The 17,940-nt window shown below is 32.7% G+C and overlaps 1 protein-coding gene across 1 annotated transcript in view; it reads right to left on the reverse strand.

Annotated features, from left to right (window-relative positions):
• Positions 1-17,606, reverse strand: part of LOC129231247 (coiled-coil domain-containing protein 134-like) — a 41,891-nt gene extending 24,285 nt beyond the window's left edge. The window contains exons 1-3 of the mRNA XM_054865525.1: positions 17,368-17,606; positions 4,947-5,096; positions 2,265-2,386 (exon numbers count right to left, since the gene is read on the reverse strand). Coding sequence (XP_054721500.1) covers positions 2,265-2,386; positions 4,947-5,073 — 249 coding nt within the window. The 5' untranslated portion in view covers positions 5,074-5,096; positions 17,368-17,606. The remainder of the gene's footprint in view (positions 1-2,264; positions 2,387-4,946; positions 5,097-17,367) is intronic.
• Between the last annotated feature and the right edge of the window lie 334 nt (positions 17,607-17,940).

The following is a 17,940-nucleotide window of genomic DNA, read 5'->3' on the forward strand; positions in this document are numbered from 1 at the left end:
GAATATTTTTTCACAGCAAAATGGCTATTCCATTCAGCGTGTTTGACTGTATGTTTACATATATGTGGGTACATATATACACATTATGATGAAAATACACTCTATAGCAAAAAATTGACGCACCAAGAAGGAGTGATCCGATTGAGACGAAAATTGGTGGATAGGAAGACAATGCACAGAATAGTAAATGATTAAATTTCCCAGAACAATTGAAAAATTTATGTCAGAGTTACAGCAACAAGTTTAATAAGGTATTGACCCGCTTCTAGCCTGGATACAAGCTGAAGCACGGTGAGGCAAAAACTGATAAAGCTCCCAGAGGGTGTCCTGCGGTATTTCCGGCCAAATTCGCTCCAATTGTCAGATGAGGTTATCTACATTCCTTGCCAGATGCAACCACCATACCATCATATCCTAGACATGCTCGATGGGAGAGAGATCTGGCGATCTGGCAGGCGACAAAAGAGTTTGACAAGCTTGCAGACAGTTCATAGCAACACATGCCGTATGTTATCTGGCATTGCCCTGCTGAAAACCAGCCCAGGGTACTGAAAAAGAAACGGCAGCAAAACAGGTCTTAGGATGTCATTGATGTACCACTGCGCAGTAAGTGTACCTCTAATTGCGACCAAAGGGGTCCAGTTATCAAAGGAAATGGCACCTTAGATCATAATGCATTGTTGAGGGCCAGTGTGACGTGCAAAAGTGAAACCAGGATCCTCCTTCTGCCCTGGGTGTCTCCAAACATGTCTTCGATGATCGTCATGACACAGTTGGAAGCGGGATGCGTTGCTAAAGACTATAGGTCCCTAGTCGGCACCATTCCAACCTGATCGAGCCATGCACCACTGTAATCTGTCTGGGTGCAGTGTGTAGGCGTCAGTGGCAGGTGGAATAAAGGTCGGCGCGTGCGTAGATTTCGTTTTCCCAACCATCTGTAAATGGTCATGATGGACACTGGGTTGAACGTCTGATGGTTCATAGAGAATGAAGAAAGCGCTATGACAGCTGATTGGACAATCACTCTGTCATCACGATCTGTTGTGACCCTAGGTCGACCGCTACCATCCTGATGCTGAACTCTGCCATTTTCCACCCATCCTTGCCAGCATCTTTGAATCGCCACATCGCTTTGACTCAAATGACGAGCAATTCTCCAATTTGACCAACCAGCCTCTTTCAATCTAATGATACGACCTCTTTCAAACTCTGACAGTTGCTTGTAATGAGCACGAACCATGCGGCGAGGGATTTTTAAGTTTTTGAAAGGTAATCTGAATCGCAATCAAACCGAAAGTGTTAACAACTGTTGAAGAACTGCTCTTTAAATGCATCTGCTGGATGTGCAGTTTTGGTGCACTGGAGATCAAACTATTCACTCACTGGACACTAAATTTCAATCATTTGCATATCTGGTCAAAACACTTTTGCATACAAAATTTCAAAGCAATCGAATGATCGCTTCTTGGAGCGTTGATGTTTTTTGTTATAGAGTGTATATGACAATTTTTACTTAAAAAATTTTTACTAACTGATGTTATTATGTCAATGAGAAAAGTAGAAAATTATGCCCAGGTGTACAGAGAAATTCAATTATCTTAGAGCTTGTTTTCAAGTAGGATACTGAACATAATTTTTTTTTTAACAAAACAAAAGAAAAAAAAGCATTTATGAGCAAGTATTATGAATTTCTAAAAATATAATTATCTGCTATAAATTTTTAAATTTTCCCCGCCTTTTCTCAAAATTTCCAGTTTTTTTTCTGATCATTCCCACTTTTAGTTTTAAGATTAGTTAGGAAAAACTACAATTCTACAGTTAATGCCTAAAATGGTTTTAACCAGAAACTATAGCACAAAAGTTATTAAACAGTTTCTATTAATAAAATGTGTATATTTCTTCTCAACAAAATATATCCATGGCTTTTGGTAAAACCCTGGTTAGAGGCAGAAAAAAAAAGGGTAGATTTAAAAATTTTAAAAATAACTGTAAAATATGAAGATGTAAAGACAACTTGAACACAACTTATTAAATTTTGGGAAAAATAATCCTTTTTTATGCATTCTTTATAAGCTTGATAGGTAGAAAAAATAAATTTTACTAAAAATAAAAAACAGATATGAATTGCAAAAATATAAAGGCCTACTTTTTACATTATGACTAAGCCAATTTTGAAGTAAAAATATCTTCCCCAACGAATGATCTTGAAAATCATTGGAATATCACTACTATTGTGCAAGAAAAGAAAAGAAAGAACAACTTACCTCAAAAATTTTCTCTAAAGCTTTATGTATAATTTTATACTGTTTACCATAGTCTTGAAATCTTAGAATACTTTGAACAACATCAAGCTGTTGAAGCCTTGTTTCATAGAATGAAGCTTTAACTTTACAGAAATTAATGAAAATATGAGATAATATTGAATAGTTAATATACAAAGAAAAATCATTTTATAAAAAGCTAGATTTCTCAAGACACATTCCATAAAAATATACATATCCTCTTTCCCTTTTAAGTGACCTGACAAAAAAAATCATTTTTATTTTTAATTCTTCTGTCCTACTATTTCAGCAAGTTCTTTTTTTTTTTTTTTTCAGTTAGGATTTTTATCCATTCACATCAAACTCTGATTTGTAATTTCTATCTTAAATTGATTTACAGTCGAATCCCGACTTACGCAAGGGATGTGTTCCAAGACCCCTCGCGTAAGTCGAAATTTCGCGTTGTGGAAAATGGTATGTGTAATTTTATTTTATAAACATACCTATTTTTTTTTAAGACACTTGTTAACACCACCTCAAAATATTTTAAACCATTCCTTAACCATACATTACAGTTTTTTACATAAAGAACTAAATTTGTATTTTTAAAAAAGATGTTTTAATCAACATAAAATGTTACGATGTACAAAGCCAGTGATCAACGGGAAAGAGAGACATAAAATAAACCAGTATGGTACGTACAGTATACAGTAATAATAAAATGATGTACTATAACAATATTATGCAATAGATCCAGTAATGATATTTGTAACTTTAAATATCATTTAATGAAGATGTTGATGATTTATACTGTGTGATCAAATCGTTATTCTAATATATTTTTCAACACAGTTGCTTCACTAGTTCTTTTGCAACGCTTCCATCTTGAAAACACTCCTCTTCCTGGTTTATTTAATTCTAAATACAAAAACAGTCTCCATTTTCATAATTTTTGCATTTTGCTTAGATACTACTCGAGAAACGTTTACGGATTTCCTTTTCTTGACTTTTAATTGTACATATGGAAGATTCACTCACACCTAATTGTCGTGCTACCTTCGACGCATTTTTTAGTTGTTCAAGCACATTGACAACCTTCAGCTTTTCTTTAATTGTCAGAAACTTTCTTTTTCTTTCTATCTTCACAAACTTTAGATGGAACAGTGCTCTTAGGTGTCATTATATTTCATCAACTTTCGAATTTAGAATGAAAAAAAATTTGGAAAAGGTAGAGTAGATATTTGTATATGCAAACAAAGCAATGTGCAAACTAGTAGGGTGTGGGAACTTCCGCTGTCTGTGATGCTAAAGGGATGAAGGCCCATTGACGGAAAAAATATTTTTAGCAGGCAATAACAAAGCCGATATTTTCACAATGTGACTCTGTTTTTGAAAATTTTCGTGTTGCGGGCGAGGAATGCGTGTTAGGTCAAAAATTAGTTACTGGGGAAAAAATCGCGTTATAGCTATTTCGCGTAAGTCAAATCGCATTGTAGTGGGAATCGACTGTATTCCTTTTTTAACTGAATATCTTATAACTTAAGGTATAAAAAAGGCAAGAAAAACTATAAAATGTATTTTGAACTACTTAAATAATTTACAAGCAGAGTATGAAACTACAAAATTTATTCTACTGAAATCCCATAGTACGGGAGTATGGAATGACAGCAAAAATTTACCTTGTATGCTTAGAACGAAGTCTAGAAATTTAGTCCAAAAAACAAGGTATAAAAAATTAGATTTTTTTTGGGCACATATATCTAAATATATATGACAAAAAAACCTGTACGAAAAGGAAAAATTCTTGTATTTTAAAATGTTCGAAATTGTCAATAAGAATAAATCTTTCTGATAATTTAATAAAATCATAATGAAATAACTAACCCCCCCCCCCCCCAGTTAGATTTCAACTGCATCAGTTTTACAAGAACAACAATTTTTGGAAGAAAGGCTGCTGCATTAACGCATTTAAAAGTAAAATTTTCGGAAGTGCGGCCTTTCTGACACTGTGGCATTTATGATCGACTATTTTTTTTTATCGCCCCGATTTTGGTCCAACTGTTTTAACGAAACAATAAAGAAATAGACACTGACACATTCTGATTCAATTATATATTATCTACCACTTAATTAAAAGCTTTACAGTAAATGGTCAACTGTTCCAAAAGTGCGGGAAAAGCCAAATTTCCTATTCTCGAATTTTTGACTATTTCATTACAAGTGAAATAGAGCTCATATTTTATATAAACAAAAAGATAATGTAAAACCTGCAAAGGAAAGTAAGGAAACAAATAAGGAAAATCCTGTACATACAGTAAAACCCCTCTAATGTGGACACTAACGGGACACGTTTTTTTTGTAAACAATAGAGGAGTGTCCACAGGACGGGTTCAATAATGTTATTTGCCTTGGAATTGGGGAATCAAAAATTGTCCGCATAAGAGGGGTGTCTGTTAGGAGAGGTTTTACTGTATTTTATTGATGTTAGTGCAGAATAAAAGCGAGAGATAGCAGAAATTTGCAAAAATGAAACATTTAAAAATATTCACGAAAACAAACTTTTTTCCTAAAGAAATGGTTATTGCAACAGTCACTCAGTGGAGCTGCTTTGAATAAATCTCTTACTGAGAGTGCTTCAGTTCAATGATTACCAAAAGGTACTTGGACCACAATGAAAAAGGATACACAGTTCTTCGTTTTTCAATAAATTTAAATTCCTCTGTCCTGCATTTGAGTCTTGAACAGTTGTCTCTGAATTGATGCAATAACTCCATGCAAAAAATAAAACGGTGAAAAAGTATTGGAGTTTCATCTTTAGTGCTGGGAATTTAAAAACTGAAAAATAGAAGAAAAAAAGTTAAAAGTAATGTTATAGTACTTGTGAGTATTACATTTGTAGACTATCCTATTCAAGCCAATATTAGTGATATTTTTTCAAGATTACAATGTGAAATATCATTTATTATAGTTCAAGTGAGGTAAGTAACAAGCAAGTGAGGTAATGTATGTTTTGGTTTGGCTACTTGCAGGGCAGGGTTCGAAATAAGCAATTGTCATTCATATTTTACAGCTAAAAATTTTAGTTTGATGACCCCAATTTCACATCTAGTCATCATATTTCGACACTTGCTTTTTAGAATTGAATTCCTGTTTCTAAAGAAAAGAAAGACAAAAAACTTTGAACAATAGTGAACATCCTTAGCACATTCACTGAATACTTTTCTCCGACACTCATCACCCTCAATCTTTTCAAAACAGGATATGGCATTTAATTGAAAGCAATCACAAATTGCTGATGAACACTTTATGAAATGCCAATTATTACTTATTATTTTCAATATTTCTTATGCATACACTTAAATACAGTTGTTAACTTCTCATAGCTTGTTCTATTTCTTAATCGGGAGGTTTTCAATATTCCTCTAACTTATCAATACTTTTGTTGGTAAGACTAATGAATAATGTTTCTCCTTTAGTTTAAAAAAAACATTTTAACAATAACATGGTTATTATGATAGTCTGAAGTTGAAAGTTTTCCTTAAGCTACCTGAATCATTATTTGGAAACAGAAACAAAAAAAAAACCCTCACGGCAAACCATATCAAACTTTAATGTCTTAATTTTGAACCGTGGTACCCCAATGTACAGGAGGACATTCTCATCCCCTCCAGTTAGGAGCAGATGACCACGCCCCTAACTAGTAAGGATCAAACTTACATTACACATGAAAAAAAATTAGTACAATATCTTGTTTTTTATATAGGTTTTTGTCATGCTAATCAACAACTTTCTTTCCTTGTAATTATTGCATAGTTCACCTAAATTAAATTTTGAGAGAGAGAGAACTTTTCTTCACAAATATTTTTGAAAGATACCAGTCTCTTTAAAATTTACTATCTTTTAAAGAAATAACTGGTTTTGTGCTTTAAACCATACACAGTCGCTGAAACTTGCCGATTCTGTGAGGTGGCCTTTGAAGTCCAAAGGACTTTATGCCCAGTGCTCCGAGGTTTGCAAGACAGTCCCTGATGACAAGTAAAAAAATAGATATTTTATGTAATATTAAACTTCACTCTAAAGTTTTAACGATTCTCACAGTAGGTTCTATGTACAACTTAATTTCTAACACATAAAAAGACCTAAATTCTTGCAAGTCTGAAATTCTGTCCAATTAATAAAAATTCTAGACCAGGAAAAGTATGGTAGCTGAGGTCCTTGGCTGTGGTTAAAGTATAAAGTTTATTGACTGCATACATTACCGACATTGCATGCTTCTTTCCATGTGACTAGATCCTTTGATAAACTCTCGCCCAATGTTAAAAATGCTGCAAGACAGATTGTATAAGACAAGATTTTACAAAACAGAAGGGGAAATTACATACACTGTGAGTTTACTTCTACTGCGCCAAGTGTGCGATTCAGCGAACCCACTCGTTTGCCTGGTCCCCTAAGAAGATTCAGCAAATTATAAAGACATAAATATGCCGGCAATGGTTTATTTTTTGCATAAAAAATTTTGGATTGCTTCCAATTTTCGTATTGCTATAATTTTTCAACTGAAGTCTAAACAATTAAATAGGTAGCTTCATTTTCTAACTAATTTGCTGAATTCTTCTTCCGGGTTTCACACCCAACAATTAAGGATGAGGGTTGTGTACGAAACGCTTTGCCTGCTTTCTTATAGTAGGAGAATTTTTTTAACGGAATACATTAAGGCTAAACATTTTTTAGCCATTGAAAAAGTAAAAATTAAAAACCATAGAAGCTCACTTTGCATCAAGTAGTGTAACAACTCAAAACTCACAAAATGTTAAAATAAGCAAAATAGGAGGGAGTTTCCATGAATAAAAAGAGCTCCCAGACATGACAAATTCAGAACGAGGCCAGTTTGCCTCTCCCAAGGTTTGGGATTTTAAGGACGTCCTGATTGAAAATATCTGATACACTTAAGCCGTTAGTAGTTAATGTGTTTAAAATATCAGCTCTTCGGACCTTGTTTTTATTGCAGTTCCAAATGGGTTGCTCTGTGTTTTCGATATTTTGGAAAATTTCACATAGACGATTTGACAAATTCTTCTTTGTCGCGGTTTTGACACCCAACAAATAATGATGAGGGCTGCGTACATAGCCCTTTGCCTCCCTTTCATATAATAGGAAAAAAAATTTAAGAGATTTTCAGCCATGAAAAAGTAAAAACCATAGAAGTTCACTTTGCTTCAAGTATTGCATCCACTCAAAACTCACAAAATGTTAAAATATGCAAAGTAGGAGGGAGTTGCCGTAAATAAAAGGAGCTCCGAGACATGACGACTTTAGAACAAGGTCAGGATACCTCTCCCTAGGTTTGGGATTTTGAAGGCATCCTGTTTGAAAATATCAGAAACACTTAAGCTGTTAATAATCAATGTGTTTAAAATATCAGCTCTTTGGACCTTGTTTTTATTGCAGTTCCAAATGATATGTTCCAAGTTTTCGATTTTTTGGCAAATTTTACGTATTAGAGTGTTTAACTTCCTCAATTTGAAAATTTCTCTTTAGATATGAATGAGCTAGAATTTTATTTAATTTGGTTTCTTCATTTCTACTTCTGATCCACTTGTACATTTTGACTTATAGATTTTTCAACATGTTTCAATTTTCTGTAATATTTTGAGCTCTCTCAAAAATTCAACATTTCTTTGTTCCTCTCTTTTCATATAGCTACATACAGTGGCTCCCAAAAGTGTTCGTACACCTTGAAATTTTGTAGTAAAACCAAAATAACGCAAAACTGAATTTGAATATGAAGTCCAATTTTTTTTCACACCATTCTTATGCCATTCGGAATAAAACTCAGTAGTTTTTTTCAAAATATTGCCAGATTTTATTTTTGAAATTTGTCAAAAAATGAAGAGACGGAGAAATAATACGCCACAAAAGTCGTCGTATACACTCAAATTTTTTCGAATAAATTCATGATTAAAACTGTCATATGTCATTTTTTTTATTATTTTTGCATTGTGTTGACCCTTAAAAGTCATTTGGCTTTAATTTTTTGTTTATTTATTCCTTAATATTGTGCTTATTACTTTAAAATGACTGGTATTTGAAAAACACCACAAAAACCATTCGAAATTTGAATTGTTTACTCACAGTAGCGGTAAATTGGTTTTAAATGTCTCTAAATTAGGTAATTTATACCATTCTATAGTGAAGTGCTTGATAAAATGCTTTAAAGACAAGAATAGGATCGAAAACACGGTAAGAAAAGGTCAACTGGGCAAGTTAACAATGCGTGATCGGAGGTTTACAGTTAAAAAAATTATGAAAAATACCTATTTGAGTGCTGAAAAAGTTTCTGCAGAATCGAATGAAACATTTTACGTTGAATTTTCACCTAAAATTGTTCGCCAAGTTCTCTGATTAAATGGATTAAATGAGACCTCTTCCTGTAGAAATTTTCTTGTTCGTGCGAATAACAGTAAGCTTACGCTTTCCGTCGCAAAATCAATGATAAATAAGCTCAAAACGTTTTGGAACAACGTCTTACTTATAGATGAAAATAAATTTAACATTTTGGGTTAAATTGTTGTATAATTGTAAATAAAATTTTAAGGAATTTAATCTGAAGAACTTAGTTGGATCAGTTAATCAGGACGGTGAAAGTGTTTTAGTGTGAGGGCGTATTACAGCATCAGGACTTGGAAATTTGGAATTTTTTGATTAAATAATGAATCATGCTGTTCATTTAAATATTTTAAAAAGCAATTTTAAACTATTAGCCCAAAATTTGGTAATCGGAAACAACTTTGTTTTTTATCGAGATAACGATAAGAAGCACACGTTTGCGTTTGGTGCCTCAAAAATTGTCCTTAAGCTTAGAAATACCCCTTCAATCTCCAGATTTGAACTTAAGAGGACTCATCAGACAGAAAATTTCTAGCTTTCGGAAGAGAGAGAGAGAAAGCTGTAGCGTTTCCCTTCCCCTCTACGTGGAGCGGCTGACAGGTTTTGGGGGACGTCTTCCCCTCTATGCTGTCACCGCTCAAAATTTATTGGCAGGGGAAGAGGGTCCGTGTATAGTATTGGATGACCACATACAATTTTTGCGTTGACTCTTTTACGGTGTTTTGTGCCTAAATTTCCTTTCCTTATGCACTGTAACTCGAAATTTTGTTAATTTTATATTCGTTATTTGTTTTCTAAATTTGATTTATTAAAATGCTTTCACATGCTACTTTTTATGCACAAGAAGGATATGCAGTAGGATCATTAACATTTCGTTTTCCTTCGAAACGCAGCATTATCAATCTGCAAATCAAAAGCATTTGCAGGATTGATAAAACAAATTATGGATCACGTTGCGATTCGAATTTGGCGCTCTTGTTCATCAAATATTACCGCATCATTACCGCCAGCACCAGGCAAATGGGCGCGAAATTCCTGCAGTCTGGCTGAACTCACCAAAATGAAACAATTATTCAAAATTTGAGGAATGTGCCAAAACAAGGCCCCCACCCCCCTCCCAATTTTAAAGAAACGACTTAGACTTGAAATGATATTTTCGAATAAAAGCAAAACTTACTATTGAAAACAGTTATATTCCAGTACTAGCTCTTACCCGCGGCTTCGCTCACGTTGATGTAGTTTTTTTTCAATTGATTTAAGTTAATGGTCATTACAGGCAGAGGTCAAATAGTTACCAAAAAATTGTTTGTCTCTAGTTTCGTCGACATTTCAAATTGTCTGTCCCCTTAAATGTATCAAAAGGTATGATTAAAACTGAAAATTAGGGGGAAGGGGAGTAAATGAAATGTCGGCAAAACTGAGAAGACACCCAAAAATCACAAAAAATAAATCACGAAAACGTTCAGGAGTTGCAAAGAAGTCATGGGTAATTTCCAAAACAAAACCTATTCGAGTGAGGTCAACTATTCTTAAATAAGTGAAACAGTTCCCTTATAATCCCGATCTCCATCAAATGCATAATATCCAGCGCTACACCGGCAATCTAAATTATTGTATAATGTATAACTTCTTACCGTAGAAATCGTCCCAAAATGGGATCAACAATGATGCTACCCGAAATGTTTCCAATAAACAGTAAAAATTTGGCAATTGTATGAAATTGTGTGCAAAGATAAAGTAATGGAAGTTTTTGCGCTGTTTATGAATTTGCGAATTAGTTGGCGAATTATTTTACGTGTTAACAAATTTAAAGAAATATTAAAGAAATGGTGATATTCGGTTACATGGTGAAAACCGAGAAACACAGTACTGCGTAGTCTTTAGCTTCAAAAACAGCGACAGTTGAAAAAAATGCCAAATGCCTTAGCTATTGAAATGATTCCACAAAAAAAGTTTGGCTAGATTCCAGCTGATCGATTAAATATACCCAGTCAATACAAATAAATAAAAAAAAAACCATTAATTGCCTCAAAGTTGCATTAAAATGGGAAAAAAAATCAGCCAAATCCATGTATTATTTGCCAATCTTGTGCAAAAATCTTACTTCAAGATTTGACTTGAGAAAAGCCTTGAACAGTCACGAAAAGCAAAGATAGTCAACAATACAATAGTCGCTATCGACAGGGAGTTGAGATGATACACTAAATATTGTATTGAGTTAAGGAAAGCCTTCGAACATGGAACTAAAAAACTCATAACTCGTTTTTTATTCTACTTAGAAATTTCGAAAAGGTGCCATCTTCAGCAGAAAAATCAGAGCTTTCGATGGACATATAATGTTAATATGTGCAAGTATTTTTTCATCCCCATATTAGAGAATTTATACTAAAATTGTGTTTTATTGCCTCCCAAAGGGGGTTTTGCCCCCCACAATGGGACGAAAACTACCCTATGTGTTATTCTGATGCATAAGCTATATTATTGTGAAGTTTTATCAAAATCTATTTAGTAGTTTTTGCGTGAAAGAGTAACAAACATCCATACATCCATACATCCATACAGACAAACTTTCGCATATATAATGGTAGTAAGATTATTTTAATCTTTTGCAATCTATATTCTGTAGCATTTGATCTATTTCAGCCTCTGCTTCACATTTTAAAAGTCGATTATGAAAATTACGTTTAAGAACTTCATTGGCCGCTGCGACACCATCGTTAACTTTCTAACCAGAAGTCAGTAAATTTAATAATCAATTAAATTTATCCTGATTTAATTAAACACACTGGTATGATAAATTATAAATTCATTTGTAGAAACGTGAATCGAAATAAAAGTAACGGAAAAAGAATGATTATGAAAATTTTTCCGCATTAATTTCCATATTTGTCAAGCTGTATGGGAATGACAGAATCCTTCCCCCCCCCCCCACACGCGCCACTTATCGAATTATCAGGGAACGTATTTTTCAGACTTGAAACATACTGTTTTAATTCATAGGGTAAATTTTAGAATTAGTAAAGCGTTCGAAAAATAAAATAAAATTTGTTTCTGAAGTTTTTTAATCAAAGATTGCAATCTTGAATCATTACTTACCTTTTTTTTTTCAATGTCCTTTTTTTCTCTTTTCGAATTTGTGCGTAGTAGTTGATTTATGTATGTTTTTAAAAGCAAGAGTTTTGAATAAATTTCAGGTTTTCTTTTCAGATTTTTTGTTTACGCTAAATGTTTCACGAAAAGAATACTAATGAATCGAAACAGTGTAAAAGTTATACCATAAGAACAGTGGCACCCAACCTGCGGCTCGAGGGACACATACGATCTGTGAAGTTGATACGTGTGGCCCGTGGTCTTCTTTAAACTCAACAAATCGAAAAGCACGTTTAATGAGAACGTCAAAAATTGAGCTAAATATTCAGAATTGGTTTCTGATAAACTGATGCAATTAAAAAAAAGATGCATCAAGTAATGATTACATCAATCATTGGTTTTTAATTTTCATTCCTTTTTTCTCGTTTTCACATGTAATTAAAAAAAATGTTGAACATTTTCAAATTTTAGTTATTTTTCTGAACCGCTAGAATCATTTTAATATGAGGTGTGGTCTCAAGTAGAAAAATGTTTGGCACCACTGCCATAAGAGATCAAAAAATCATCAAAAATATTTTTTATTTCAATATGAAGTATGAGTTTAATAACTTTATTTCTGGAAACACTTCTGAAAACAATTGCAAAAAAATGTCCCCTGTGGCCCAAGCTCGCTTATTATAACTCCAGTTTATTACGTTTTATCTGAAGTTTGGATTTTTAAAGATTGGAAAGTTTTGTGTATTTGCATGAAATGAAATTACATACCTTTCCTAGCATCCGTTTTATTTCTACCTACATTCGTAGCATAAGATGGGAAAACGCAGAACTTCGAGGCTGTTAAGAAACCTCTCTCTAAATGTTAAAATTATGTGCTCAAACTTCACAATCATTATTTTTTACATAGGTGAAACCAAATGGGAGAGTAAAACCAATAAAATAAAAAATAATAAAAAGGCTTATTTTGGACCACTCTAATTTACCATGCTGTTTCGTATAAGCTGAAAAAGATGCCATCATAAACAGGGGCGGATACAGAAAAATCTTTTGGAGGAGACCCGAAAATTGAATCCCCTCCCCCCGCCTTTTCGATGTTTAACAACAGAGTTTTGATGACTTTATTTTTAATGGTTTTGCGGTCAATGAATCTACTTCTAAATATAGGAATATTATGCACTAATATATTTTGAATGTGGACGGAAAACATCTTCAACGTTTCAAGCCAATTAAATACTAAACCCAATTTAATATCACCGAGATGCTATACAATGAGCGGTTTTAATTAGGAACATTGAGGGAAATGTTATTAAATAAACCCATCTCTCATTTGAGTTTTATAAATTAATTTATATTTTAACTACAAAATATTATTTTAGTAAGAAAATCATAACTTCATAAAACATAAGTTTTATTGAAGAATTCAGAAACTATTTCTGTATGAATTTCAAAGCAGTTACTGATTGTTTTTAAAGTCATGACACAGTTGAGATAACATATTGTATTCTACATGCCGTTTCCATTAATAATCATGATTTTTCCAAGAAACTACCATCATGTGATTTCTATCATTTTGCATTTTTTATGAGCTGAAAATGAAATCTATTATTTGGCAAATAACTGCCTGGATCAAAATGACTTTTTTAGGCGAACCTGCACATTTTTTTTAATGTTAATTATTGATTCCATAAAAGAAGAATTAGTAGATGAATGGTGATAAACATTCCCTAGAATTCGAAACCAGTGAGTTAAATGTATTCTGCCACTCTGGACCTCTGACTCTAGTATTACTTCTTTAGCAAACAAGAATGCTTTTATTCGAAATATGCTGTGTGTGTTTTGTGTCAATAACCTATATAAAAAATGCAAAAAAGAATTCAATTAAAAATAATTAATAAAATAGTTAAATTAATTCATCCCTTTGGAGGGGGGGGGGGGCACCCCTAAAATCCGCTACTGATCATAAACTTATGATTTGCTTTCTGACCCGCCATAACTCTTCTAGGTAAGCATATACATATGTATTTTTTTTAATGTTAATTACTAATTCAATGAAAAAAGAAGTAATAGACAAATCGCGATAATATATAACCCTTGGGTTTAAAACCATTGAGTTACATATCTTTTTTCTTACTATCCTTAAATTCCAATAATACTCGAAAAGCAAATAAAAGTGATAAGGGTAAGTTCAAATTTTCTTCTAGGTATATTCAAATATTCTTTCCTTTTTATATAATGTAATAATTTAAAAAAATATATAGTTACATTGTGACAAAATTAATTGAAAATTATTTAATGGGTGAGTTCAATTAATTTTATCCCTTCGAGAGAAGCACGTAAACTCTCAATCTCTCCCCCCCCCCCCCCCCCCGAAGATTTGCAACTGCATTTAAATCGTGATGTAAATACTTTTAAAGCTTAAATTTTGTGTTTATATACATAATTTTACAAAAAAAAACCCCGCAATTATTTATTAAAAAATAAGCAAAATTAAATTTATGTAAGAGCGTCATTTTTGCCAGGTTTTTTCCTCGCAATTCTCAAGCGAAGGAAAAAATCTTTCCAGACAGCTCTTTAGGACAGTCGATCTGTGGAGAAGCAGGTGGAGAAGAAACACGCCCACAAGTGGGGTGCTGACCGTTTCCCCGAAAAGGCCATAAATCACTTGCGTAGAGGCGAATCTCGTACCTTCGTAAAGGGGGAAGGAAATTTTTAGTTTGTGAATTGGAATAGGCTCACCATTTATTTGATTACTGTTGTTCTATTAAAGCTATCGAAAATATTTTAACATCTTTAGAAAGCTGAGATTATACGCTATGCTTCTATTTTTTTAAAAATCCGAATACTCCTCCTGGTTCGTCAAAAATTCACCTTTTCTCAAAGTTCAACTTCAAGTTTGTATAAAAAATTTTTTAATTATTTTAATGAAAAACCGCAAAAATAGAAGCACTCTATAGTCGTCACAGATTAAGTCAAAAAAAGAAAAGTTTGAAAATCTCAATTTCCCGATGAGCTATCGCAAGAATGAGAAGACATTCTGCCCCGTAGGTTAACATAGGGATTCGAAAACCGGGAATCTGTCTGATGCGGCCTCTTAATGTAACATATTTAGATATATCTGGGGGCTAGATTACGAAATACAGCTTTGAAACGAAAATAGAGCTAGAAACAGTAAGACTCAAACTGGGGTTGAACACTTAATCAGAAATTACGCAAAAAAAGAAAGAAAAAACAATGAAATCTATTCCCAGACGTTTAAAAGCTCTTGTCGATACTACATGATGTTCTACTAAATAATAACTTTGTAAAAAGTTAGATTATTTACTAATTTTTTGACATTTTTTCAAAGTGTACGAAGACTTTTGTGAGATAAAATTTCCGGCAATTTTTGGTTTTTGATTTTTTAAAAATTATGTTTTAATGTTTTATTAAAAATTTTCATGTAGTTTTGTTAAATATAGATCATAGATCTTATAATAAAATACCTATTCCGAAATATTAATTCTAACCAATGGATAATGGCCTATTTCATTGAAAATCGTAGGTGTACGAACACTTTTGGGAGCCACTGTACATATTTTCAGGTACTGATTGGTATCATAGGTGTTTCGGAGTAGGATTCAGCATGTTTTGCTAAATTATCTGCTTCTTCATTGTCCGAAAGCCATTTGTGTCTTGGTACTCAGAAAATTTTAACATTGGTCTTCTTTGAAATTTTAGATATATGATATCTCGTATTGTAAACTAATAACTCATCGTTTCTATTTTTTCCTTTTAAGGCTGCTAATGCACTGAGAGTCCGATAATCATCACCGGGGATTCTCATTTAATTAGGAATTTTTTGTAGACCAAATAACTGTAAGTTCAACCGTATAAACCGAGCAGAACAACAGCATTTTTAATTTCCTCTCAATTCCTTCACTTTTGTTATATTTAGAAAAGGCCATGTTGTTTGGTTTTGACCCATCAGTGGCCCAGATTTGGTAATCTGAGTCTATGATGAAGTCCAGTGTTGAGTTTTGAAAATCTTCCTCTTCCAGAACGAAATCAATATTATTAGTTTCAAAATCCGTCTTTATAGTTTCCTTGCATGTCCAATTTTCAGTAATTTCAGTTTCATTTTGAATTCTTTCTAGGTCTGAATATTTCTGTCATGTATGGTTAACTTTTTTAGATTCTTTTGTTCAAGGAGATTTAGTTTTTGTTCTTTTTGAAGTTTTGCTTACTGAGAAACTTAATGTAATATTTTCCGTTTAAGTAATATACCTTATTAAATTGTTTGGAGCTTGTTAGGTGTTAACACCTAAGGCTTTTTGAGTAGCTTTGTTTTTGATTACCTCTATGTGTTTGATTTAATTTAGCATCTTTTATTTACTCTTATTATACTTCCGCAATCTGCCTTGGCAATCATAGTTTGTTTTATGACTCTGAGTGTGTTAACATAGCTAGCGCCAGATTGAATATAAATTGACTGAACAATAGCCAATTTATTATTTGCAACATTTTGCTCATTTTACCATTTAGATATTTTATGTTCATTCCATTTTAAATTATTTTGAAAATTAACTCCCCGGATTTTATGATTTGTGGTTCATTTTATGTTAGATCCCTGTGAGTAAAAATTATTAGAGTTTTTTTTCTCTTTCAGACAAAAGTCTATCAACACTGTTTTCTCAGTCGTTATTGTAATTTTATTTTCTTTGCTCCATTGTTCTTTATAAACCAACTTTTTATTTAGTTCCTCTTCTACTTCTTTTTTATTTTTCCCAGACATAATTATCGTTATATAATCAGCATAGCAAAAATTCCTCTGTTTTAATTGTAATCACCAATGTCAGAATTGAAACAATTAAAAAGGAAAGCTGAAAGAATAGCCCCCTAACCTATTCTGTGATTAATGGTAATGCTTTCGGAGGTTTCCTTGTTCCAATACTGTGTTTTGCTGTGTATAATAATAAAAAGTTTTCAAGAAAATTGTAATTCTTTTAAACCCAAACTAAAGGGTTACAATTAAAATTGCGGACAGGTGTCATTTTGACTCTTTTGAGAAAAAAAAGAACTGCGAATACACTAACTGGTGCTGAAACGGAGCAGAAACTCAAAAATGTCTCTTAGAACATATTTTAAGTTCTTAGAACATATATTTTAACTTGAAGCATTTATAATGTTTTTGTACATAAAAGGAAATTGGCTTCTAGCTTCTGAAATGCAACTGAAGTAGCGCTGGTTTTTGAAAGGGCATTTTAAACTTTTTTTTTTAATATTTCAATATGTGCCCGGAAAGTCTCTAAATTTTAAAATAAACTGCATTTATTATAAATATGATAATTTTAAACTATTTTTTACAAGCATTTAACATTATGTAGGGAACTATGCAGATTTCTTCTCAGGAGTCAAAATGACCCCCACCGTATTTATAAGTATAAAAAGATCGCCATAATTCCGGTGTTAAACAGAAAATTTTGAATCCACTTTATGAATTTGTGATCAATCTTAGCATGTATTAGTTTTTGAATAAGTTTTGGAGTCCAAATATTGTCGTAGGCCCTTTTAATATCAATCGCAACCGAGTAAACAAATCTTTCTTTCACTCTGAGAAAATTAAACAAATTATGAAGGTCAAAAAGATCTGTACCTCTTCTGAAAGCCTTCTGTACCTCTTTTCTTTAAAGAAACCATAGATAATATAGTTTGGGAATAAATTGGTTTTACTTCTATTGTTGATTCTGTATAAGATGATTTTCGCAATTACTTTGCTCAAAATCTGTGTTTTGGCAGTTGGTCTGTAGTTGTGGATACCTGATTTGGATTTTCCACAGGTTTCTTGATTAGGATTATTTGTGATAAATTTGCCGAATTAAACTCAACCACATTCAATACTACACTACATTACATTTTACGCAAATGCACTGAAGAGATAAAGAGATATACGTGCTAGGTTTCTCCTTTCCAATATGTGTGAAATAGCAAAAACACTCTGTTCTACATGGACGTATCGAACAGAAAAATACGCTCACGACATTTACATTTAATGACAATAGACGTGTACATTTAGTAAAAAAAAGGACTTCTTAAGTTATCAGGAGAGCATGAACTGGAAAATGATCATTATAATGTAACTTAGGCTACGTTCGCAGCTCTCGACCGGTAGCTACCGATCAATAAACGAACGCAAGCCAAGGAAGTTCTGAAAATTTTTTTTGAAGAA

Source organism: Uloborus diversus, chromosome 10 (assembly GCF_026930045.1).
Source record: "Uloborus diversus isolate 005 chromosome 10, Udiv.v.3.1, whole genome shotgun sequence".
NCBI classification, from domain to species: Eukaryota; Metazoa; Arthropoda; class Arachnida; order Araneae; family Uloboridae; genus Uloborus; species Uloborus diversus.